The sequence below is a fragment of the Muntiacus reevesi genome, chromosome 18 (genome assembly GCF_963930625.1).
Source record: "Muntiacus reevesi chromosome 18, mMunRee1.1, whole genome shotgun sequence".
Lineage (NCBI taxonomy): Eukaryota > Metazoa > Chordata > Mammalia > Artiodactyla > Cervidae > Muntiacus > Muntiacus reevesi.
The window spans coordinates 12,624,177-12,649,354 of NC_089266.1; the positions used below are offsets into that span (position 1 = coordinate 12,624,177).

Here is a 25,178-nt window from a genome sequence, read left to right on the forward strand (position 1 = left end):
GCCTCAGAGTCAAGGATGTTTGATCAAATGGAATATTTTAAAAACTTATTTATTTATTTGGCTGTGCTGGGTCTTAGTTGTGGCACATGGGATCTAGTTCCCTGACTGGGGATGGAACCCAGGCCCCCAGCATTGGGAGCACAGAGTCTTAACCACTGGACCACCAGGGAAGTCCCCAAATAGAATATTTCATTCATCTCAGAATCCTGGGTAGCAAAAAGTTTATGGTAATATGAAATTTACTCCATAGTATTTGTATTTTTTATAAAGAAGACAGTCAGAAATGTGAAAAATAACATTTATTCAAGGTAACACCTTTTGAATTTCCAGTGCTGATTATCAGCAGGGACATATTTTAATGAACATACCTTATATTTCCTCTAAAAGCTTGGCCAAAAGAAGAGTATTTGTCTCCTCTCTGTAGAGTACATTTTTCCCATGCAATTCAAAGTGCTGTTTCTATCTTGTCAAGATGGCCAGGCTACCCCCAGTCAAGGACAGAGATGAAAGTGGCGCCTGGCAGCCCAGTCAGATGGATGGAATGGCCTGATTTCCTGAGGCAGCTTCGTGCTGAGTGTCCATCACTGGGAGTGAGTCAGACATACAGCTCAAGGTCTGCAGTAACAGAGTCAGGGAGACAAGGCATATACCACAAACTCATGAAAAGTAACAGTACAGAAAGTAAGTAACAATGCAAGGGAGGCAGTATGTTATTAAGTGTAACAGAACACACAAGTTAGGAAGTCTGGGGCCCTGGAGAGCCTAGCAGAGTTACCTCAGCACTGGAATACTTTGTGCAAGAAGCAGGAATTGGATAGGTGGGGGGATGGTGCTGGGTACAGGCAGCATCTGGGTACAGGTGCTGGGAACAAAGGCGGAATGCAGGGATCAACAGGCAAGCGGCGGTTAGGGTAGAGCTGGGTGCAGGCAGTGCCGAGGGGCTGGTAGGCACAGGTCCTCCAGGCCACCTGGGAGTAGTGGGAAGAATTGGGAAAGTTGGGCAGGAGCTGGACAGGGAGGAAACAGACTGCTGGGTCTGGCTTCCCTCTGGTGTCTAACCGTGAGCTTCTGAAGGTTTTTTGGTAGGAAAAGTTATGAAATCCGGTGTTACATTCTCAAGATCATAGGACGTCTCATCACAAATTGTTCATATTATTCTGTTAAATGAAACCAGGTCCAGTGCTGGTGATTACTCTGAATTTTTGTTTCTTAAAGAGTATCAAAGTTCATGATGATTTTATTGTCAATACGCACCCTCTCTATTGTGAAGGGCACACAGGAAGCCTTGTTTTTATTTCTCTGGTGATGTAATGAAGGGCAGACTGGCTCTGCTGGCATGGGCAAGTTAGTCAACCTCTCTGTGCCTCCTAGGAGTAATATGTGGGCAGTCAGAGCTTCTGTCAGTCAGAGGTGTATCACGAGGATGGCCGGAGCCAGTATCAAGACAGTCCTTAGAGAAGTACCTGGCATGCAGAGAATGCTAAAGGGAGGGTTTATTAACCTAATCACAGACAATTCTGATAGCACTTTCCCCCGTCAGGACAGCTCGGATATAAACACTGGAAGTGTCAGGACTTGTTTGAATCTTTTCTTCTAGAAAGAGGGTTTTCAAGAAGGGTAGCCCCCAGAGCCTCCTCAGAATGGAGGGTTTGAGCTGGAAGAGGCTTCTGAGAGCAGCCAGTGCGGGGCCCTTGTTGCAGGTAAGGAAATGGAGAATGTGGCCTCGTGGAGCAGCAGCCACTGAACGGCTCCCTGACTATCTCTCCCCTCATGCAGGGGCCTCCCCCCACCTCTGGGCTGCTGCCCTTGATCTTTGCCCAGAGGTCACTACAGCCCTGGCTCACATCCCTCAGGCCTCGGGGCAGAGGTGTCCACCTCCCCTGACCCTCCTGCCTGCCTCTTAGTCCACTCACGCTGCTCTCTGTGCTGCTCCCTGGCTGTGCCTGAAAGTGCTCACACATGCGCTGTGGGTCCTCCATATGCCTCACCAAGCAGGGGTCCTGTGGTCGTGCTCTCTTCCTGCACTTGTGTCCGGCATGGACACAGCCCCTGGATGAAAGAACAAAGCTTTGTAAACCCTGGGTCAGGTATGTCTCCTTCACATCTCTGCCTTCTGTGGCTCAATGTAAAGCGCAGCAATGCTGCCAAACCCTGAGAGCATCTCCTGGGTGCTGCTCCTCCATCTCAATGGCTGTTAGGTGCTGCTTCCTTTTGAGCCTTCTTTCATACAGGCTGGAACGTGGCAGCCGGGGCCTGCTTACTGTTCTCTGTCCAACCCTGTCCTATGCCTGGTACCCAGCAGGTGTTCACTGAGCATTCAGAATGGATGGAAGAGCTGGTGCAGGCCCCCTCTGATCTGGAGCCACTGTCAGTAATCGCTTTCCTTCTCAGAACTGTGTGTTAGTTACCATTTCCACTTGCCAGGCATTGTCCATTTTTTCATCAAGGAGCTTTATGTCTACATAGTAGGGACATCCTTGAGACACATCAGTGCAATGGGATAAGCTCACCCTCTTCATACCTTCCGGCTTGGGTTCCCTGCACGTGGTGCATACTCTGTGTTGATGGAAAAAAAATGTGAAAAGCAAGTGAACGTTTCTAGTGAGTGGCCTTATATAAGTTCAACAGCACACAGCACAGGCTCCAAACTCAGGTCAGTTACTTTATACTTGATGGGATGCTCTTTCTTTGGATCAATTGTGCTTTGTGAATGAAAGGTTTCCCCCCTTATTATTTCCATTCTTGTCTCATCACCACCTAAAGTCTCTCCCACGTATGAGACTTCAACGAAAACTACATTTCTTCTGTCTAGGATACTCTGCCACACTTATGGCTCAAAGCAGTGTGAACCCCCAGGGGATTGTACTATAACCACAAACACGTCTAGGGCAAATGAGACAGGCGATGTCGCATTCAGAGGAATACGTTAATTTCCATTTCTTTAGAATGGGTTGTAACACAGAGAACCCAAAGCGCTCGGCTCTGTGAGCGGAGCCCGATCTGCGGCCCTCGAGGCTTCCCGCTCCCACCGCGCCCTTGGCATCCCGGATGCTGGCCCTTGCACCCCTCCCCGTACCCCTCCCCGCGTCCCCGTGGACCCTCTCCGAGGATCCTCCCCCCGCCCCCGTGGACTCTCCCCACCCTCCTCCCTGCGGACCTTCACCCCTCCCCCTCCCCACCACTCCGCAGACACTCACGCTGGGGTCTCACAGCCACTGCAACCGTGGAAACGCCTGGAGTTCAGCTGCCAGCACGCGGCAGGCTCCGACCAAGCCTGAGTGTGCACGCGTGACAGCAGCTGCAAAGCGCTGGGCCGGGTGAGGCGCGTGCGGGCCCCCGCCGCTTGCCCGCGCCGACCTTGACCCCAGCCCGGCTCCCGCCCTCGCCCCACGCGCGGCACTGCGCGCCGCGGTGCCGCGCGTCGGCTCCGCGGCCTCCCTGCTCCATCCCGGGTTTTCCAGGCCGCCCGGAGTCGCGCCTGCGTCGGGCGCCGCGGCCGACGTGCAAGCGCAAGGCCGGCGTGCCTCGCTATTGGTCGGCCGCCGGTAGCCCCACTGCCGTGCACCGCCCCTATAGGCGGGCGCGGCCGTCAGTCACCGGCCCGGCGCCGGCCCGCGGCGCGCCGCGCGTGTCCCGCCCCTCGCCGCCGCTCGTCGCTCGCCGGCCGGCGGCCTCGCTCGGCCCTCAGCTCCGTGGCGGCGGCGGAAGGCGGCCCGGGCCCTCGCAGGCCCATGGCGGCGGCCGCGGCGCTCCCGGGCGCGGGGGGGCCTCCCGCGGGCGGCGGGGCCGGGGGCGGCGGGGGCGCGGGCGGCGGGTCGCCGCCGGGCGGCTGGGCCGTGGCGCGCCTCGAGGGCCGCGAGTTCGAGTACCTGATGAAGAAGCGCTCGGTGACCATCGGGCGCAACTCGTCGCAGGGCTCGGTGGACGTGAGCATGGGCCACTCGAGCTTCATCTCGCGGCGCCACCTCGAGATCTTCACGCCCCCAGGCGGCGGCGGCCATGGCGGGGCGGCCCCGGAGCCGTCGGCGCAGCCCGGGCCCGACGCGGGCGGCGACTTCTACCTGCGCTGCCTCGGCAAGAACGGCGTGTTCGTGGACGGGGTATTCCAAAGGCGCGGGGCGCCGCCGCTGCAGCTGCCGCGCGTGTGAGTAGGGCCAGGGCCAGGGCCTGGGGGCGCAGGCGGGGGTGCGGCCTGGCCAGCGAGACTCGGACCCCGACCACCGACTCTCAATCCACTCTGACCCACGATCCTCTACCCCGACTCCACTAACAGGAGGGACCCAGCCCCCCCCGCCAACGAACCTCGCCTGGTCCTAGCCACGAGTAGGACACAGTCAGAACCCAGAGACTAACCCTCATTCCGACCCCGAGCCCTTGTCCATCCTCTCCACAACCAGGACCTAGATCTCGGCATCTGGCCTCGTTCTTCCCTACGATCAGACCAAGACCCTGACTCCATCATCCTGGCAGGATCCCAGTCCATGACCCCAATGTCCCGGCTTCATCCTTAGTACCCACGACCAAAGCACAGACTACAATCCCAGCCCGGGACCCCCCACCCTCGCCTTCCCAAAGCTGGAGGCTCAGGCAGCTGTCCACGTGGGCTGAGGTTTTCTGGGGTTCTCTGTGCAGTTCTGAGAGTATGCACAATATCTTTCATAACTAGCATGTAGGTAGTGTGGATTTGAAACGTTGATCTGGCTGGTGGAACTGCCCCAAACAAAATTCTGTATATTTTTGACTCATGATGGCTTATCTGTTATGTTCTTTTTGTTTTACCTGATTTCAGTAGTGTATTATTTCAAGCCTGTGTTTCTTAAGCTGCCAAGGACTTCTTTTTCTTACTGTGTTTTTTGTAGCCTAGAAAGTGAAAACTCTTGAAGAAGCATGATGAATTTTAAAATCTGTGCTCTGAACCCTAAATTTTTGGGAAAACTAGGTACTTTCAACATAACTTTTGAAAATCATTTAATTATTTAAAGATTATTATAAGGTCGTATAGTGTGTAATTAAGTGAGCTTCGTGGGGAACTATCAGTCCCACTACAGAGCATTTCAGCTTGGTTCTCTGGTTTTGTGAGGTTAGCCTTTAGTCTACTTGAACAACAAACTTGCTGTCTAGGAAATGGTAATTATTCTTCAGAGACTTCTAGACTGTTTCTAAGTAGAACCTTCTTGCACAAACTGAAATTTTTGACTGCTTTTGGTTGTTGGAGATGGGCTGAGATTTGTTGCTTTCTTTATTCCTTGACTTTTGTACACGTGTGCTGTGTTATTGCTTAGCTTGGAAAGCTGTACCAGCTAATTCTTTAAATCTTGATGGGAGCATTTCAAAGAATGTTATTTTTCAAACCAGAATGCTGTTTGTGTGTATTTATACTATAGAACACCTGAAATCAATGATAGGGACCTGACAGCTGCTTCTTCATTAGGCAGTTTGTTATTTGCAAATAACTTGGTGTCATAACAAAGGTTATTACTATATTTTTACTCTGAGAAGTTTGAGATTTTTAAAGAAAATTGTATTTTTGCCATTCAGCCAGAACCATTTGTTTGTGTTGACATAACAAACATGGAAATAAATGGACTTTCTGTGAGGAGGCAAAATTCAGACTTTTGAGGGGTGGAGTGAGCCTTTAGAAGAGATGATTAAGAAAGGCAGTGGGGTAGAGGCCAGGCCTTTGGCCTTCATCTCCTGCTCTTGAACAGAGAAGAGTCCATGGGCCACCGAGGCTGCCACCCGCCCTGGACTTCTTATGACCCTGGGAACCTCTTCCCATACTGACAGAGGGGAGTGGGTTTTTTCATGAAAGGGGTTTTGGCATTTTTATAGTGTGAGATGAGTAGATAACTGTTAGGATTTAGCAGCACCTCTCTTTTTGTAAGGCATTATTTCTAAATTGTTGGTGTAAGGGATAACATACAAGTTAATAGAAGAAACTGTAAAGATGATTGGTGCTAGCCAAATGCAGACAAACTTTAGAAAAAATTTTTTTAATTAAACTCAGTTTTATGTTCTAAGTTCTTTTTAACACTGAAAAATCAAATTGTATTCATTTGAAAGCACCTGTAACTTAGAGTGACTAGGTATGCAGTGGTCTTAGTTTCCCCTGACCAGGGGTCGAACCCGTGCCCCCTGCAGTGGAAATGTGGAGTCTTAACCACTGAATCACTAGGGAAGTCCCCAGAGGTTGAAATATTCTTATTGCTTATTTCAGACTTGCTTACTGAATTGAAAAATCGCTGAGGAGTTTTAAAAATATGACAATCTCTGGATGATCTCTTATTTGAATAATAATTTTATTCCATCTTTAAAATGAATTTGCACTTTATGGTATTTAAAGTTTATATACATAGAATTTGGAAGAGTACATAAGGAGTTTAGACTTGAAGTATGGTTCACTATTTTATTAAAATACTAAATATTAATTTGGGAGGAACAGAGGAAGATGAGGCCTGTGATCCTGTGTGTTGGCTGTCATTTTAAATGGTTTGGATAAGATTTAAGTACAAGCACCTTCTCCATGGTGCTTGTAAGTTCCATACATAGTGTGGACCGGTGTGTTAGTGGGTGTATTGGGGGTAGGGGGAGTAAGCTGAACACGTGAAGAGTTGCAAGCATGTGGTTTTCCAGAAAACAAATAATTTCCAAAAATCCTTGATTTGCAACCAAGTATGCAGAGCTGGGTGTTCAGAAATGCAATTTTTTCCTCCCCAGGAGCATCTGACTTGTTGGAAGTTCAGCTGTTATTGGAACTGGGAGAGGGAATTGTCTGTGGAGCTCTGGGCCAGGTTCCTGAAGTGGGCAGATGGAGTGGCCTTGCAGGTGTGACTGGGGCCAGCTGCCTGGTGCTGGAGAGGTAGAACTCAGGCTGGAAAGGATTTGGGGGACAGGTTTGTGGAATGTGAGGTTGCCTAGGCCTGGTGGGGGAGCATTTTCACGGTGGTCAGTGAGAGAATGAAGATTTTTTTTTTTTTTTTTTTTTTTGAGAAACAGGGTCCCTGTTTGTCTAAGGACCTGGTCTGGCACTTTAGTGAGCAATAAAGTGTTGTAGGAAGATCTGTTGGACAGGAAAGTCTGGGTTTGCTGTTGTTGCTCTTCTTGTGGTCATGGTAGCAAACTGAGTAGAACTGATAAATAAAAATAAGCAACTCTTTAACATTTGTGTGTACTTTGAAATGTCAAGTGAATTTGATGTATTTTTTCATCAGTAAGATCCTAAATATCTAATAGCCAGACTTATAAATAGAGCAAGTTGAATTTACTATTGCCCAAAAATATTTAACATGCAGAATTGCCGTTGTACCTATTTAGAAAAGTGACCCTGTTTCTATGCTACGTTAACTGCCGATTAATTGGTGATATAACACCACCTCCTCTTTCTTATGTGTTATGTTTTAACTTGCAGATGAAGTTTGGTAATGTCACATTTGAAGACTTTCTCATTAAATCACAGAGAGCTTCCTCTTAGGTGAGGATGGGAGAGACCTGAATAAACAGTGGCTTCTGGAGCTTTGTAGTTGAAGACTCCCAAAAAAAGAACTGAAGGATCTCACAGCGACTCGGTCCTGCTTAGATGATAGGGATTGGGCAGAATGAAAGTTCCTAGAGAATAACAGTACCTGAAAGAGGGAAATAGGAAGGGAGTGCCGAGAGAGGAGAGCTGTGGGAAAGGGACAGTGACTTGCAATGTCACCCTCCATGGGAAGCCTTGGGCTTGGTGATTACAGTGTTCGGTGGGTGAGGAAGGAGACAGGGTGTGGGACTCCTGGGGGAAAGAGAGGGAGAGAGTGGAGGTGTAAGAAATGGTTGTGGGGAGGAGATGGATATTATAAGGACAGAGGTGAGATTAGGGTTGGAAGGAGGGTAAACCATATGGATCGCTAGGGTGAAGTGGGTGGGGGAAACTGCTGAGGGATGTAGCCAAGGTCCAAAGACTGGACAGATGACGCGTGGAGAATATAGAGTTCCCAGCAGGAGATGATAAAAGGAGGGTGTCTTCTTTGGAGACCTAAGCAGAGCCATTAGTGAGGTCTGGCATGATTTCTTGTCTCAGGGCTGCCAGATTGACTGAAACACCTTCATTTTATCTCCTGAGCCTCTGATCAGCTTGTGGGTAGAGCTAAGAGCTGGGGCCCCGGATTGCTGGAGTCCCTAGAAGGGGGCAACATGTAATGGCAAATCCTTAGCAAAGAGGCAGAGCTGCTTCGCACTTTAGAAAGTGCTCAGTGTACAAATTAGTTGCTTTTAAGAGCCACTATGTATTTTTTTTAAAGCTACAATGTTTATTCATTTGGCAAATTGAGATACATTTTTATTAGCCCTGATTTGTAGACATTGGGAACATAATGCAGCTTTTTTAGCATAAAACTTCCTTTACTATGTTAAAAATAACCCAATAACCAGCTTACTTGTACTTTACTAGTGCTTAGTAATTCTTGTAGTGGTAGAACTCTCTTCATTTTAAATGTTTACTTAAGGAGTAGCTTTAGATTTTTAATTAGTTTTAATTTCTAACACATTTTGAGAAACAGGGCTGCCTGATGGGACCTGTCACCTGTAGTGGTTATTAGTGTGCAACTAATCGTATCAGGAGAAAGCAAGAATGGGCACTGGGGCTGGACAGACTGGAGTCAGATTCCAGCCCAGCTACTTAATCTGAGTTTTAGTTCCCTCACTTTTAACAGGGGTAATAACTGACCTTGTGGGCATAATTAGCACCAGGCCTGTGCCCTTGCCCTTGCTAGACATCAGGGGCTGCTTGTATTTTATCGCAGTGTTCTGGTGTGGAGGGGCCTGTGGAGAACTAATGTCACCGGAAATGTGACATGGTGAAAATGTCCTCAAGGGGCCAGCACTCTCCAGCTTGTTCGTAGCTCCACACATGTGCATGCAGTAGATTGATCAAAGGCCTCTGGGAGTAGTGAGCAAAGTCTGAAATTTCTTTAGCCAAGAGAGGTTATCTTTTCCCCACCAGGACCTGAGGATAAAGCCAGGCCATGCATGGGATGTGATTGCTGCCATCAAGCAGGCCGAGTCAGGAGAGGTCTGTTTCAGGGTGCCCTGTCTCCTAGAGCCTCCGTTTTGGTTCTGCCCCACTCCAGTTTGTCAACTTCACCACAAACCTTCCCTGTTTCAGGGGGAAATAAAAAGTGCCTCTGCCTTGGGGCAAAGTCAGGAAAGGGAACTGGGTAAAAGTCATGTCCTGTTTGCGGTCTGTTTTGAAGAATTCTTGTTCCTTAATGCCATTGGCCAAACTGTTATTTTGTTAATGAAGAGTGGCTTCTCTGGCTAATCAAAGAACTTTGCAATTTACTGTTTTTCTTTTTAAAATTGCTTTTTTATTGAAGTGTAACAAACCATATATACTTTTGAAATTTGGGCCATGGCCTCTTTATTTCTTGTTTATTTATATTTTTGGCTGTGCTGGGTCTCCATTGCTGCGAGGGCTTTCTTTCGTTATGGTGAGTGGGGGCTACCCTTTAGTTGCCCTGTGCCAGCTTGTCATTGCGGTGGCTTCTCTTGTTACAGAGCATAGGCTCTGGGTGCTTGGGCTCAGTAGTTGCAGAACACAGGCTTAGTTGCTCTGCAGCATGTGAAAATTTCCCAGACCAGGGATCAAACCCGTGTCCCTTGCATTGGAAGGCAGATTCTCAACCACTGGACCACCAGGAAAGTCCATGTTCTCTTTCTTAAAGGCAGAGAGGACCTGAAGCTGGGCTTCCCTGCAGGCCTCAAATGGCAGCTCTGTGCTTTTCAGACATACAGAAGTGCTATGGACCCACTAGAAGTGGTAGGTCAAGGAGCCCATTCTGGAGGGTAAGGTGAAATATTAATGTTAAATGTTAATGTTCCCTCCTCATCACCGTGTGCTACAACTTGTCTTCTTGCTTGCCTTTCTCCCTTGTTGGTCCTCCAGGGTAGGGACCAGGTCCTACTTGTGTTTGTATCCTCTGGTAATAGCACATAACCATCATTACTTGGTACATATATATGTGTGTTTGTTGGCTACTGATTTAGGACATAACTGTTGTTTTAATACTCTCAGATGTTGATCATTTAGTGACAGGATTCTAGTTAGATGCGGTTGCCTCACTTATGGTCCCTTGTTCATCAGCAGGTCTCATCTAGATCCACAGTTGCAGAAGCACAGTATAGCTTCATAATTGGTGGAAATAATTCCAGAAGATGAGACTATAGAGTAAGAGGAAATTTTTCCATTGTGTAAATTCAGCAATTCTTGTTTTGCTGAGGAAAAACTTTTTTTAATGGAAAAAAAAAAGAGTTTCTAAAATAAGGAAGCTTTTAAAAATATTTATTATTATTATTTTTAATTTTGGAGTGTTGAGCTTTCATTGCAGTACATGGGCTTAGTTTTTGCTCTGCAGCATGTGGGATCTTAGTTCCCCAATCAGGGATCAAACATGCATCCCTTGCATTGGAAGGTGGACTCTTAACCACCAGAAAGTCCCTAAAATAAGGAAGCTTTATATAAGGAATAATAAGGAATCAAAAATAAGGAATCAAAGCTATTCGCATCTTGGATGGTATTCTTATCTGTTTAACATTTTTGTGTAGCTCCTGCTTTCATTTATGTTTGGATTTTGGAGAAGTTTATGCTCAGTCACTTAGTCGTGTCCGATTCTTTGCGACCCCATGGACTGTAGCCCCAGACTCCTTTGTTCCTTGGGTTATCCTGGCAAGAATACTGGGGTGGGTTGCTGTTTCCTCCTGCAGAGGATCTTCCTGACTCGGGGATCGAATCTGCGGCTCCTGCATTGGCAGGCAGATTCTTTACCACTGAGCCACCTGGGAAGCCCTTGGAGCAGTTTACAGTAGCTTAAATAATAATACAGTAAGTCATCTCCCACTTCTGGTCCCAGTTTTTAAGGAGGATTGTTTGAATTTGCTAATGAAACACAATGCAGCAGGACAGGTTGAAGGCACATATTGCCGTTTCTGTGATTCGAAGCAGCTTGAGCACCATGACAAGGTGTTACTGCCGCCATCCCAGGAAGCGGCTGTGGGGAGATTAGAGGGCACCTCATAGGAAGCGGCCTTTCCTAGCATGCCTCAGTTTCTGGAGTATATGCTTGGTACTGTGCTGAGAATTCCTTAGGGATATTAGACATTGTTTGGCCTTTGCTGCAGTTTGTTATCTGCAGAATGCTTCTGGATCTTACCCAGTGAAAGAGATCAGAGTACAACAGTGACGCTCACTGGAGTACCCTTCCCTTCCCCAGGATATTTGGCAACATGTTAGGCTGGTGCAACTGGGCGGGGATGCAGCTGGCACCTAGTGGGCTGGGGCGAGGGATGCTGTAAAAATCCTCTGATTTTGAAGGATAGTCCCCCTTCCACAGAATAATACCACCCCAAGCATCAGTGGTAGGATGGTGGAGACCCTGGACCACAGTGATTACAACAGTCAGTAACAGTGTGTTATTCCTAGCCCCATAGACAGTGAGTTTTAATAACTTACAAATGGTACCTGTTTAGAACCTTTAAGGTACCATAGCATTCGTTTCTAATTCATTGGCAGTGCCTTTCTGAAACGAAGCTTGAAGTGGAGAGGCCTGGCATAGAATTGCTCCCTTTGCAACTTTGGAAGGACACTCTGAGGAGGCAGTCCCAAATCTTACTTGGGTTGTAAGGAAATCAGTCTTAGTACTCGGGAGTAGACTGATGTTCTCACTGTGGAATGTGTATGCTCACATGTATCCAGTTTCTTTAATTAGGTTGATCAAATTACTGAACAAACATTTATGGTTAATGCGAAAAACATTGAGCTGTTCTAGTGGAGTTGTTCCAGTTTTTTGTGGTCTTGGTTCTCCTGGAAAATGAACTGTTGGTGTGAGGGAATGTGAATTAGTGTCACTACAACCACACTGAAAGACTGCTGTCAGATGGATGCTGTTTTCTCATGGTATTTTTTTAGTCTCCCACAATCAGCAGTATGAAACTTGTCTTTTGACTTTTAAACAGACGGGATACAGAAAAACCTAAACACATAGATCGGAGACTGACTTTGTGTTTTTCTGATCTTTTTCAGACTGTAATAGCATTTTGAGTGCAAAAGTGATATATTAAAAATGCTATGTTTTTGCTATTTCTAAACTTTTGGAGGATGTTAGGATTATGAGCATCAGTTTTACAGCTGTTTGAGCTGAGTGGAAGAAGATTGGTTTAAATGTGAGCTGTCCATTCCGGTTCCTCCTTGAGTCTTGTGTTCCCACTTTGCCTAGTCTCCCCCTGGACTTGCCCACATGTGTTTTAAACATTGCACATACCCTGTGCCTTGGCACTCCAGTGCTCTGTGGGCTGGGCTCATTTACCCTTAGGTTGTACACTTATTGGAAATGTAGCCTGTGACCTTCAGTGACCTTGTGTAGTGCCAGGACAATGATAGGCCTCAAGTGTCTGTTGGTGAATTTGTTTATAGGCTTCGAGGTTTGTATTTGGAGATACTGCACCAAAGGAAACAGTTTAGAACAGTTAAAATTAAATTCTTTCTTTGATTCTACAATTCACTGCATTGTCTTCTTGTTTAAATTGACCATCCTAAGTGGCCTTTTTGTTCTTGCATTATGCGTTTAAAAGTTGATTGATACCTGAAGGGGGATTGATACGTAGAGGGGAAGCCTGGATACATATGAACAGAAGTTCCTGTAGTTAAATAAAAATGTCCTTGATGATGTGCATTGATCATGTAACTGTTGTCATGCGGCATGGTAACCTATACATCTGTGCTAGGAGCAAGTCAGACCATATAGTTTTCTGTTCTTCAGTGTTGCTCCACACTAGACTGGGTGGAACTGGTCGTACCTACGTCCCTGCAAATATGTCTTGACTTCTCCCACAGAGTAGGCACTCAGATGCTGACTCCTGTGGCCTCATGCCTTGGGCTGGAGGAGGGCCAGGCTGCTGGTGGTTCTTGCAGCTGAGGACTTTTGTAGAGGCCTGGAAGACCCTTCTGGGATTGCCTGATGCAGAGCACATCCTTTCCTGATGAAGTGGTCCAACCCCCACTCCTGCCCTACCTCTGAAAGTTGTATTTTATTTTCCACCGATCTTTTATTTTATTCTCTCTTAAAAGTTGTTTTTCAGAGCGTCCATGTTCTTGTTGATGCAAACTTATGTTAGTCACAGTTTTGAAAAATATCTATTTCTTTATAACACCTGTGAGTTCTAGTAACTAGGCGTTCAATGTTTAGGCTTTCTTTTCCTGCGTATCTCTAATGGGAAGAACTTTGTCTTTATAAATAAATTTTTTAAATGATTTTAGTTTTTTGGGAATGGCAATTTGACCACTTTTGTTAAAGGACTGGCTTCTATACTTAAAGCCATGGTTTGTTAAAGTAGTGCACCAAGCCTTGGTTATATTAATAGTTGTTGGAGGCCACCTCAGACCATTGGAATGGCATCCTGTTTAGGAGTCTGACCAAACCTCTGTGAGCCATTGCATTGTCTATAGGTGGGGGTGGAGCTCTACTCAGAAGGTTGGTTGAGTGTCCTCAGCTCCTGGTGTCCAGTAGGCACTGGGTCAGCCTGGGTCTTCTCTCTGTTCTGTGGAGGGCAGCTTCCCGGGGGCTTCACAGTAAGAATCACATCCCAGAGGCTGGTTGTTACTCCCCTCTGTGTTATTCTCCATAGACCTCTCCTTGTAGGAAAGGTTTGGGGTGGGCTGAGAATGACCGGTGCAGGGCACTGTATGCTCATCAGGCTCCTGGAACAGTGTCATAGCACCACTTTGGATGAGGGAAGGCACGAGCCCTTACCCCGGTGTCTGAGCTGTCTAATCTCTTAACCTCACCATCCTCTTCTAGAAACATGGATTTTATTGAATCAGCTTCATGGAGATGTATGGATTGCCCTTGGCTGATGCAGGAGAGTTGCTGAATGAATATTAATGTTTGTTCTCTGAAGAAAACATCCTAAGTTTCTTGTCTGAAGTATTTTGATTGGGGAGTTTAATCCATTTACATTTAAAGTAATTATTGATAGAGAAGGACTGCCATTTTGCTATTTGTTTTCTTTTCTGTGTCTTAGAGTTTTTTTTGGTCCCTCATTTCCTCCCCAGTTGCCTTCTTTTATGTTGATTTTTTTTGTAGTCAACTGTTATGATTAGTTTCTCCTTTGCTTTTGTGTCTATTTTTTAAACTTTATTTATTTATTATTGACTTCACTGGGTCTAGCTGGCCACACTCAGACTTTCTCTGGTTTTGGCTCTTGGGGGCTACTCTCTCGTTGTGGTGCTGAGCTTCTCATTGCAGTGGCTTCTCTTGTTGTGGAGCACGGGCTCTAGGCACACGGGCTTTAGTAGCTAAGTATAATAGTCATGACACAGAGATTTAGTTGCCCCATGGTATGTGGGATCTTCTGGAACCGGGGGTCAGGCTGCGTACCCTGCATTGGCAGGTGGATTCTTCACCTCTGTACCCCCAGGGATGTCCCATACCCTGTTAACTTTTGAAGGTCCTAACTTCCCAGAAGATCTCTGCCCACCTTTTGCCTTAGGCTGTGTATTGTGTATTTGGACTGTAATTTATTCGCCACAGGCTCTGACTCAAATTTCACTTTCAGTGTTTTCGAGCTTTTTCAACTTGAGTTCTGAGGTAGGAAAATACAGAGAGGTGCCTGCATCACCCTTCAGGTAGCCCCCAGATGGGTTGGAACAGAAATATGCAATAAATTGGGGATGAGATAGGTTCTGCTCCCTAGAACCAGAGACAGGGGGAACTGAGATCCCACATGCTGTGGAGCAACTAAGCCAAAGCACTGCAAAACTGAGCCCACACTATTAGCCCACATGCTGCTGTCAGAGAGTCTGCGTACTCCAGGGAATCAGGACTGCCGGGAGAAATATCAGTAACCTCAGACATGCAGATGACACCACCCTTACGGCAGAAAGCGAAGAAAAACTTAAGAGCCTCTTGATGAAAGTGAAAAAGGAGAGTGAAAAAGTTGGCTTAAAGCTCAACATTCAGAAAACTAGGATCTTGGCATCTGGTCCCATCACTTCGTGGCAAATAGATGGGGAAACAATGGAAACAGTGACAGACTTTATTTTTTGGGGGCTCCCAAATGACTGCAGATGGTGACTGCAGCTGTGAAATTAAAAGATGCTTACTCCGTGGAAGAAAAGTTATGACCAACCTAGAAAGCATATTAAAAAGCAGAGACGTTACTTTGCCAACAAATGTCCGTCTAGTCAAGGCTATGGTTTTTCCAGTAGTCATGTGTGGATGTGAGAGTTGGACTATAAAGAAAGCTGAGCAGTGAAGAATTGATGCTTTTGAACTGTGGTGTTGGAGAAGACTCTCGAGAGTCCCATGGACTGCAAGGAGATCCAACCTGTCCATCCTAAAGGAAATTGGTCCTGAATATTCATTGGAAGGACTGATACTGAAGCTGAAACTCCAGTACTTTGGCCACCTGATGGGAAGAGCTGACTCATTTGAAAAGACCCTGATGCTGGGAAAGATTGAAGGCGGGAGGAGAAGGGACAACAGAGGATGAGATGGTTGGATGGCATCACCGACTCGATGGACATGAGTTTGAGTAAACTCTGAGAGTTGATGATGGACAGGGAGTCCTGGCGTGCTGCAGTCAATGGGGTCACAAAGAGTCGAACACAAACAACTGAGTGACTGAACTGAACACTCCAAGGAAAGATTCCCCATGATGTAAGATAGATCCCATGTGCTGCAACGAAGACCCGACACAGCCAAATAAATAGGTGAATATTACAGACTTGAGTCAGATGCTGGTAGGTCAGGCCTGAAGTCTGCAGTCCTGCTGTTTCTCTCTGCTCAAGTGTCCTCCTTTCCTCCTGTGAGCTGAAGTCCATCTAGGACCAGGGCGCACCCTCTCCACAGTCTGCTCTGGTTTGCTGAACTCATACAGTTATTTATCCGTCCCCTTCATTCCACTTGGACATTTCTCAGATCTGTCCCTCACCCTTCCTGTTGCACAGCTCTTGCCTTAGGTATTTTTCACCTGGCCTTCTGGAGCACTTTCTTAGTTGGTCTCTAGTCACCTTCCACAATTTGTTTATATTTTTGTTTTTAGTATAATCTACAATATAGATCCTAAGTATAAAGCTTAATGAGAACCCACAGTGTAACCTGCCCTGAGTTAAGAAACACTGCATTGTCAACACCCAGAATCCTGCCATGTGTTCTTCCCAGCCACAGAACCACTATCCTGAGTTCTAAATTGTAGAGTGTTTGTTTTCTTTTGACTTCATGTACATGGAGTTATACAGAATGGAGTTCAGAAGGTGGTGTTGGCTTTTCACTGAATAAAATATTTTTGAGATTAGCCCACATTTTTGTACTTAGCTGTGGATCATTCATCGTCATTGCTATGTTTAATGATGTGAATATACACCAACTTGATATTCTGCCATAGGTGGACATTTAGGTAGCTTTATTTTAGGCTGTTATAATGGATAATGCGGCTATGAGTCTTTTAAGTAGGAAGACTTTTTTGGTTGAACTCTTGGTTGAGATTCTGGTAGCTGTGTTTTGACAAGCACGGGCACGTGTCTGTTGGCTGGGCTCCAGTGGCTCACCATCAATGTACGTGTGTTCAGCTTTCATAGGTACAACCACTCCGGGAAAGCGCTTTCTTTCTTTACACCTCTTTGACACTGAGTAAGATAGAATTCAGGTGTCTTCATAGCTTCATCAGCATTGGTATTTTCTCTTTTTCATTTTAGGTTTTCAGTGAGTATGTTGTGGTGTATTGTATTGTGGTTTTAATTTGCATTTCTCTGGTGATTAATGATTTGATCTTTTCATGTGCATATTGGCCATTCAGCAGAGTATTTTGAGAAGACTTTCCTACCGACTGAGTGAATGCATACCTCCTGTGTGCTGCTCACCTGATAAGACTAAGTGCACCTGCAGGTATTCACCATCGGCAGTATCAGAACTGTGGATTCAGAGCACACACCTTATGGATTATGCCTTTGTTTTTATACCCATAAAGTAAAAGTTATCATTTTATAAAGTGCCCTTAAGAATGGAATGCCTTACTCCAGTGTTGAACGTATGTAAAAACTCTCCATTTAATAAGGAACTTGATCCAGTCATGCCTCTTATTGCTGTGCAATTGGCAGCTTTATCAGTGATTTATAAAACATAGGATGGAGGAAGTGGGTTAAGGAGGATTGGGGTCAACATTACAAACTTCTAGCTGTAAGATAAATAGGTCCCGGGGGTATAATGTGCAACATGGTACCTCTGTAGGTAATAATACTGTTCGTAAGTTTGAAAGTTGCTAAGACAGTACATTTTTTTTTTTAAGACAGTAAATTTTAAAAGTTCTCAACACACACACAAACTGTAACTTTAATGAGTTGATGGATACTAGCTAACCTTTCTATGCTAATCTTTCTGCACTGTATGCATTTATTGTTACATCATACACCTTAAATCTAAACCATGTTATATCTCAATATAGCAAAAAGAAAATCTCTCCGTTCTAGACATTTTATTCCTTTTGTTTGGAACCTCACAGGTAAAACAAAAGCAATGTTTTCTTTAGTGCATTAGTCTCTAGAATATGTGTGTGTGTGTGTACGTACTCCAGAAGGAGATCAAGAAGATCTTTTAGAGTTTGGAAGAAGATATATTTCTGATTGTTTTTCTCATCCTGTTTTAGTTGCTATTTTTGTGTTTTTTAGTGTGTAATACAGTAATATAATTTATACGTATGTGAATGTATTATTGCCATTTTAATTTTTTCTTTTAAAAAACATTTTTGAGATATACTTTGCATAGAGAAAAACAAAACTTTTTTTTTTTTTTTAAACAAAACTCTTTTAAGGGTACCTTTCAAAGAGCTTTGATGGGTGCATATATCTGTGTAATGGAAACCCCAGTTCAAGGTAAGAGAAGGTTTCTGTCTCCCAGAATCTCTCCTCTGCCCTTTTGCCCTTCTGAGACTGAAAGCCCTGCTTTTCATCACTGTAGACTAGTTTTATCTTTCCTAGGATTTCTTGAGAAATCATGCAGTGTATACTTCTCAGTTTGGCTTTTTTATTAACATGTTTTTGAGATTCATCCATGTTGCTTGTTTGGGCAGGTTTTTTTTCCTTTGTGATTGTTGATTGATATTTGAGAAGTATTCTTTTGTATGGACTTAACATCATTGGTTGATTCATTCACCTATTGCTGGACACCTGGGTCTTTGCTAGGTTGCACTGTTAGGCGTGTTATGGCTGTGAACATCTGTGAAAGAGTCTGTGTGCACAGATGTCTCATTTCTCTTGGTCAAACACCGAAGGGTGAAGTGACTTTACTAAGAAGCTGACAGGCTTTCCCAAAGCAGTCCCCCCATTTTATATTCCCACCAGCAGTGTGGGAGAGTTCTAGTTGCTCTGTAACCTTGCCAGCCCTTGATGTTGTCAGTTTTTTAATACTGGCCATTCTGTGGATGTGCAGTGCTATCATGGTCTTTGGCTTGCATTTCACTGATTACCAATGCTGTTGAACATCTCTTGATGTGCTTGTTACCCATTCCTGTATCTTCTTTAATGAATTTCTCTTTGATCATTTTTAATGGGTTTGTGTTTTTATTTTAAGAATTCTTTATGTATCCTAGATGCAAGTCAGCTGTAAATTGTGTGTATTAGGAATATTTCTCTGATTCTGTCCGTTGCCTTTTCATTTCTTGATAATATATTATTCATATTTTAACTCTTGCTTAACTTTTCACTTAGAAGCATACAGTCAAAAATATTTGGAGGCTGTTGCTCTTCTGCATTGGCAAAAGAAATTGCTGTGAACTGGGGAGAGGAAGGAAGGAGCCCAGGCCTGTGCTTGGCTCTGCTTATGAGTTTTGTCTTAGTGAGGTGTCTGTTGGAGAGCCTGCTCTGGTTTCATGTGAATGTTATTTGGGCAAGTTTGGGGTAATCTCAGTAGTCCTACCTCAGAGGAGTAATCGCTTCTCTGAGTACCTGTCGTATGCTTGGGGTGCCAGTCTCCTGCTACTGTCAGTGACATGGCCGGAGGGCCCGCTTAGCCATCTGTACTCAGAGCGTGGGTGTGGTGATTTGTGATTCAGGTGAGAGCAGGCTCGTGGGATTATTTCTACACTAATGAAAATCATTGTTAGCCTAGAACATGTTTTGTATGACTGGAAATTAAAGTAGAATTTGTACTGTTTGTTTGTTTTTGTAAAACTGCTGGTAGCACAAAGCTTCACATTGGCTACACTGATATCCAATACCACCATCACCCTCAGCCTGGCATCAGGATTTTAAATGGATGTGCTCCTGAGTCAGCCTCCCCCAAACAGCAAATTGCCACACAGAATAGTAGATGAGGCAGTTCTTTCCAGTACCTTCATTAATGGAATCACAGTGCAACAAATGGCCAACAGACAATTTTTCTCCAAGCCAAAGAAAAACTCGGAAGCAATTGTGAAGCTGCTCATCACATGTGTTGCTGGAAAACCCAATACCAGTCCTCTAAATTGGGTCAGGAATGCTTCTGGAATCAAGGCTTCCTGGTCTGTGGGTACAAAAGCAGATCTGCCTATGGAAAGGTACCATTTCCTAGTATACTAGTACCTTAGGATACAGGCCCAGTTTCATACTATGTGGGGTCCAGCGCCAAATGAAAATGTGGGTTAAGAATGCTGCAAAAATCTATAAGGATGTATTATACAGCATAGGGAATATAACCAATATTTTATAATAACTGTAAATGGAACATATCTTTAAAAATTCAAGTGTGTCATTCACTTGAAACTTAAAATAATACTGTACATCAGCTATACCTCAATTTTTTTTTTAAAGCTGCAAAAACTTTTGATTTCTTCTGTAGTTTCTCTCAACCTGCCGTGATATTTTTGTTATTTGATACCAAGCTTTTTTAGGTGGAAGGGTACTCAATGGGGCAAGTGCAGACTCTCCCAGGTGTCCAAGGTGCCCCTGTCCAGGACTTTTCCTGGACAGTGGGTGTTCATGGAGGGGAAGGGATTGCAAGAGGCAAGATGTGTGTGAGCTGAGCTTCCAAGCCCAAGACTGTGGTCCATTGACCTGTTGGGCCTCAGTTACATAAAACAGACTCAGGTAATGGTTTAGGAGATTACAAGGTGCTGGCTACAAAATTCAGCCTTGTCTGTTGGCCCTTCTGAGCACAGCTCCTGTTTGACTCACTAACCACCCGCATGCCCACAGTGGCCCTATCTACTCATGTGCTGTAGAGTTTCTAAGTCACCTCAAGGCTAAACATGGAGTGAAAGTTCTTCACTCAGAGATGAAACTGACAGGCCAGGACCTGAGCTCAGGTTGCAGGTGTCTTACAGAATCAGGCTTTTGAGACTTTGGTTAGAAACTCATGCTAAACCCAACAAAACCTACAATACTGTGACTCCCTTTAGTAAACATCATTGTGTTTCATGAATTTTCATAGAATGTTTTCATGTGTTCTTATACCTTCGGGTAAGAAGTCAAGCTGAGGTAATAGGTATTGCTTGAGGTTTACTGCTGAGGCGCAGCAAAGAAAAGCATGGACTGTTTAGGGTTTCAGGTTCTTCCCAGTATGGTCTTCATCATCCTAACCCTTTTTTTTTTTTTCCTAACCCATTTTAAACTGGATCAGATTCTTGACCTGTGACTTGCTCTCTTTGATGGGTGGACACGAGCCTCCCAAAGCCACTTCCTCTGAGGTAAGCCCTCTCATGGACTGGTGAGCTGCCACTCCACACACCCTCTTCTGAGATGAAGGGAGCGCCTCCTGGGCTCTCGGTGGTCCATTCAGACCCATGTGGTGGCAGCTTAGGGTGACCAGTGGGCAGGACTGACTGGTGGTGTGGACATGTTGCTCCTGGAGCCACAGAAAAGGCAGCCTGGGGTGGGGAGTGGTTTATCAGTCACTGACAAATATGACTGTTAAGGGCCACAGTCTATTAAAGGTTGTAGTAAAAGTTTCAATATTTCTGTTATATATTAGAGGAAACTAGTAGAAGAGAATGATGAAAATGGATATCTAGGTCCATTTAAAGTGCCTTTTTGGCTAAGCCTCCTTAGGGTGTGGAAAGAAGAGAAATTTTTCTTCCATTTTTGCAAAAGATTAAGAGGCATGGCTTGTCGTTGTAGCTGAGTTGGGACTGGAGCACATCATTAAAACTCCTATGATAGTGTTCCTCCTTCAAGGTGATGCTCACTTGAGTCCTGAAGGCCATTCTCTAATACCAGACTTGCGGACTGAATTTTTTAGGCTCCGTCTGTGATGTGGTGAATCCTCTTAACCACTGAGGACACCAAGTGTGTCTCTGTCTAGGTTCAGGAAGGGCTAGTTAGATGCCCCCTCTGGGATTGTGGGGAATGGGTACTTCAAAGGCCATGTGTCCACGTAGGCATTGCACCCCGTGGCCTGTTCCTCATCCACCCCATCCATCTGCATCTCAGTAATTGACCAACATTCCCTCAGTCACAGAAGCCAGACGTGAAGCTAGTCATCCTGCGGTCTTCTCCCCTCTGTGCCCGCACATATGGGTGTGTCAGCAGGGCCATTTCTATTTCCATTTCCCAAACTAATCAGACCTCATCTCTCTCTGTCCTCACAGACCCTTGCAGTGTGAACACTGCACACCTTGGCTCCTTGGGAACCTCCTCACTCATTTCCTTATTTCCCCCCACACCTCCCGATCCATTCTTTGATGTAACTGATCCTGTTGCCCTCCTCCTCGGCAGTCACTGCTGCCCACCCCAAGTCATTGATGGCCCCAGAGCTCTGTCCACCCTGTGTGACACGTTATTTTTATTATCACAGTCTTTTCCTTTGCCAGTCCTGAGATTAAAGGATCAGATTCTGTTCCTCTTCATAGTAGATTATCGTTGTCAGCTGTCATAGGTTGAATGACAGAGTAACTGCTCTTACTTCTTCCCTTGGAGAGCAGCTCAGCAGGTGAGCTGCTGTCTCTGTGGCCAGTTGCATAGCTGAAAGGACTTGAAATGACCTTTTCCAGATGTCTCTTGGGATTGCTAACACTAAGGAGGTGATGTTGTATGGGGAGGGTCCTCGCTGGGGGCCCTCCTGCCCATTGACTGCAGGCGTGGCCACAGGACTCGTTTATTCTGTCTGGAAACCATTGGTGTCCTCAGTGGGGTCATTGCATCAGCCTGGACCCCAGAGTGAGGGAAAAGTGGTGCAGAGCAGCCGTGTTTAAGGGGTGGATGGATGGCAGAAGCTGGACCCAGCCCTTTGGTGTGAACAACAGAGAGCTGGGGCCATTTGCAGCACAGTTGGGCCTGTTCTGGGTGTTAGGACTTTCGGTGCTATGCTCTGGGAACATGGCTTGGACATACTCATCTGTGTGAATATTGATACATGTGGGATGGGACAGATACTCTTCCCAGGAGAGAAGAAATACAAATTATAGAATATGCTATTACCACAAACCACAGCTTCTTGGGTCACAGTCTGGAAGCCCAGTGACAGGATAGCATGTGGATTTAACAGACATCAACTGTGCTGGGTGACTCTGAGGGCACAGAAGTCAGGGTCAGTTGTGTAGATGTGGCCATGACTCTGTTCTGTGTACTGCAGAACTGGGGTTGTACTCCCCTGCTTAGTTCAAGGCTGACTGTCAGGGACACACAGGCTCTGGAGGAGGGATGAGAGCTGCAGTGAGGTGATGCTTCATAACTGTCAGGTGTCCCACAAGATTATTCTTGGGATTTGATGGGATTCTGAACTGCAGAGAACAGAGCTAATGATGAGAGCATATCCCAGAACAGGGCTCTCAGACCGACCGTGGAGAAGGTCCAGCCTGACAGTTAGAAGAATGGGTGGTTTCCAGACTCTTTATGTCTGTGTTCACCTTGTCATGGACAGTGACACAGTTCCTAGCCTGGCACGGGCCCAGTGACACCTGGCGTGATCTGTCAAGCTTTGCATTGGATGTCGCGAATGTTTGCAAATTTTTTATTTTTCTTTGAAATTACTCAGATTTATAAAAAAGTTGCAAAATAGAACAAATATTCTCATTTTTCCAGATTCCCTAAATACTAACATTGACCACATTTGCTTCATCGCTGTATTTTTTCCCTGAAATTTTTGAGAATAAGCTGCATATATGATGCATTTTTACCTCTGAAATATTTCCATGTCTATTTGCTAAAAAATTCTCCATAACTGTAGCCCAGGTACTAACACTACTTAGCGTTGATACAACACTTGACCTTAACTGGACTTGGCAGTTGTTTACCGACGCTCATTTTCTAGAGTCAGGTCACCTGTGCTTTGAACTTTCCTCTCATTTGTGACTGTTCCTCAGCCTGTGTCTTCTGTGACATTTATGTTTTAGAAGAGGACAGGCCAGTTGTTTTGTAGAATACTTGCCTGATGTTTCCTCTTGATGAGGTCCAGATTTGTTATTTTGGCAGGAAATCCAGAGGTGAGGCTCTGTCTTCTCAGCACCCCATGGCAGACGCACTCTTCCTGCTTTGTGCCATGACCGTGGGGGTGGCATCTGTAGGCCTTCTCCCATTAAGCTTCCTAACACACTAAAAACTGAGGGACTCCAGAGTTATCCTCATGACGACTGTCTGAATTGCATTCAGACACGTTTTTTTGGAGTAGCTAGAAATGGAACCTTCTTGTAGGGAGATTTTTTTTCCCAACTTAGAATGTGTGTCTATCTGAGTAGTTAATCTGTGCCACAACAAAGGATGACAGGAGGCTGGGGAACATGGTGGCTGTCCCCCCCAGGGCTTGCAGTCACTGTTAGTTAGCGTCAAGGTAGAAGGCTGCTCTGCTGTGATCCTTTTCCAAGTGGCGCCCTGGGGCCAGATCACTGCTCCTGCCTGTCTTATCATTTGTGGGGGTGAAGAGCATGGGAACCAACTTCTACCTGAGGCCAGCTCCACCTCTGAAATGGCCCAACTGGACTTGGTTGTAGGGAATAGTTTGCCTGATTGGTTAATTGTTTAAACTTGCTTTGCATAGAGATCTCACTCAATTTGACTTTCCATTTGGTTGGAGATTTCAATATGGCTAATTTCTGCCTAGCTATATGATGTTAATATTAAGTATTTGCAGCAAGGCCTGGCTTTGTACATAAAGAACAGATTTTCAGAATCCTTAGAGCTTCTTTGTGAATCAGGAAATTCGGATCTCTGGACCCAAGCCATTGGCTTGTATGTCTCATTTGTAAGAGTTTCCACTCGAAGAACGATGCCTGTCACCACATACAGGAGACTAAAAGAGAGATGGCGAGAAAGGTGTTTGCAGCTCTGAATCCATATTAAAATTATTAATGTTTATTCAAGTAAAAGAAACTTAGTTCTTATCAGAGTCCTTGCCTAAGTTTGAAACCATCAGCTGTTGTGTTGCTTCAGTTTTGATTTGTGACTCGAGGTGTGTGACTTTTCAGTATCTGGTCAGATTTTGCTCATTGCCTGCTCAGTTTTTGCTTAGGGAGTTGTGGTTCTGTTTTCTGCTGTCTGACTTTTCTTATTGTTCATTTTAAAATCTTTCCCTGGATCTTCGCTGGTGGTCCTGCCTTCCAGTGCAGGGGACCCAGGCTCCATCCCTGGTTTGGGGAACTGAGATGCCGCATGCCCACAGGGCAGCTTTACTACAAATCTTTTAGGATCAATTACAGTGTTTTTAAAGAGCACACAGTGTTAGATATTGTGATGGTACAAAGCAGAGTGAGACACGGACAGCATGCTCTTAATTTTCCAGATCAGTATAGCATCTTACAGGCTCTTAAACCCTCAGATGACCTGAAGTGCTTCATGGGAACAAGGACCAGCATGCCCAGACGTAAACAACCCCTTGGTGGTGGTATGGGGCAGACAGAGTTCTGATAACTCACCTTGTTTTGTCTGCTGTTTTAATGTTTTGCTGCTCTTTTTCCTTTTGTGACGCAATTAATTAAAATTATCCCATTTTTTTTTATTTCTGACTTAGAAAAGTCAAACAGTGGCTTTTCGCATCCCCTAAAGGGGAACAAGGATGTCTTCACTAACTGAACCCCAAAGAGAACTCAACATTTTGAAGTACTTGGATTTGAATGTAACAAACATAGAAAAATCAGTTATAACGTGGGTACCCATAGTAATCACAATCCTGGTAAAGAAATAGGCCATTGTTAACTCAAAATGGACTGTGAACCTCCTGCCATTATCAACATTTTACCAGTCTCTGTAT

The 25,178-nt window shown here is 45.2% G+C and overlaps 1 protein-coding gene and 1 long non-coding RNA gene across 6 annotated transcripts in view; one reads left to right on the forward strand and one right to left on the reverse strand.

Annotated features, from left to right (window-relative positions):
• Nucleotides 1–302: 302 nt before the first annotated feature.
• LOC136149319 (uncharacterized) lies at nt 303–3,437 on the reverse strand. Of its 5 annotated transcripts, none has more exons than XR_010659660.1 (4): nt 3,198–3,437; nt 2,409–2,556; nt 1,914–2,049; nt 303–1,367 (listed from the first exon to the last, which is right to left on the reverse strand). It is a non-coding gene; the product is annotated as an uncharacterized lncRNA (long non-coding RNA). The 5 variants fall into 5 exon arrangements; XR_010659659.1 differs by having other exon boundaries at nt 303–1,157; nt 1,255–1,367; nt 1,914–2,556; XR_010659661.1 differs by having other exon boundaries at nt 303–615; nt 969–1,367; nt 1,914–2,556.
• A 294-nt stretch (nt 3,438–3,731) lies between these two features.
• Nucleotides 3,732–25,178, forward strand: part of FOXK2 (forkhead box K2) — a 50,593-nt gene continuing 29,146 nt past the window's right edge. The window contains exon 1 of the mRNA XM_065908768.1: nt 3,732–4,144. Coding sequence (XP_065764840.1) covers nt 3,732–4,144 — 413 coding nt within the window. The remainder of the gene's footprint in view (nt 4,145–25,178) is intronic.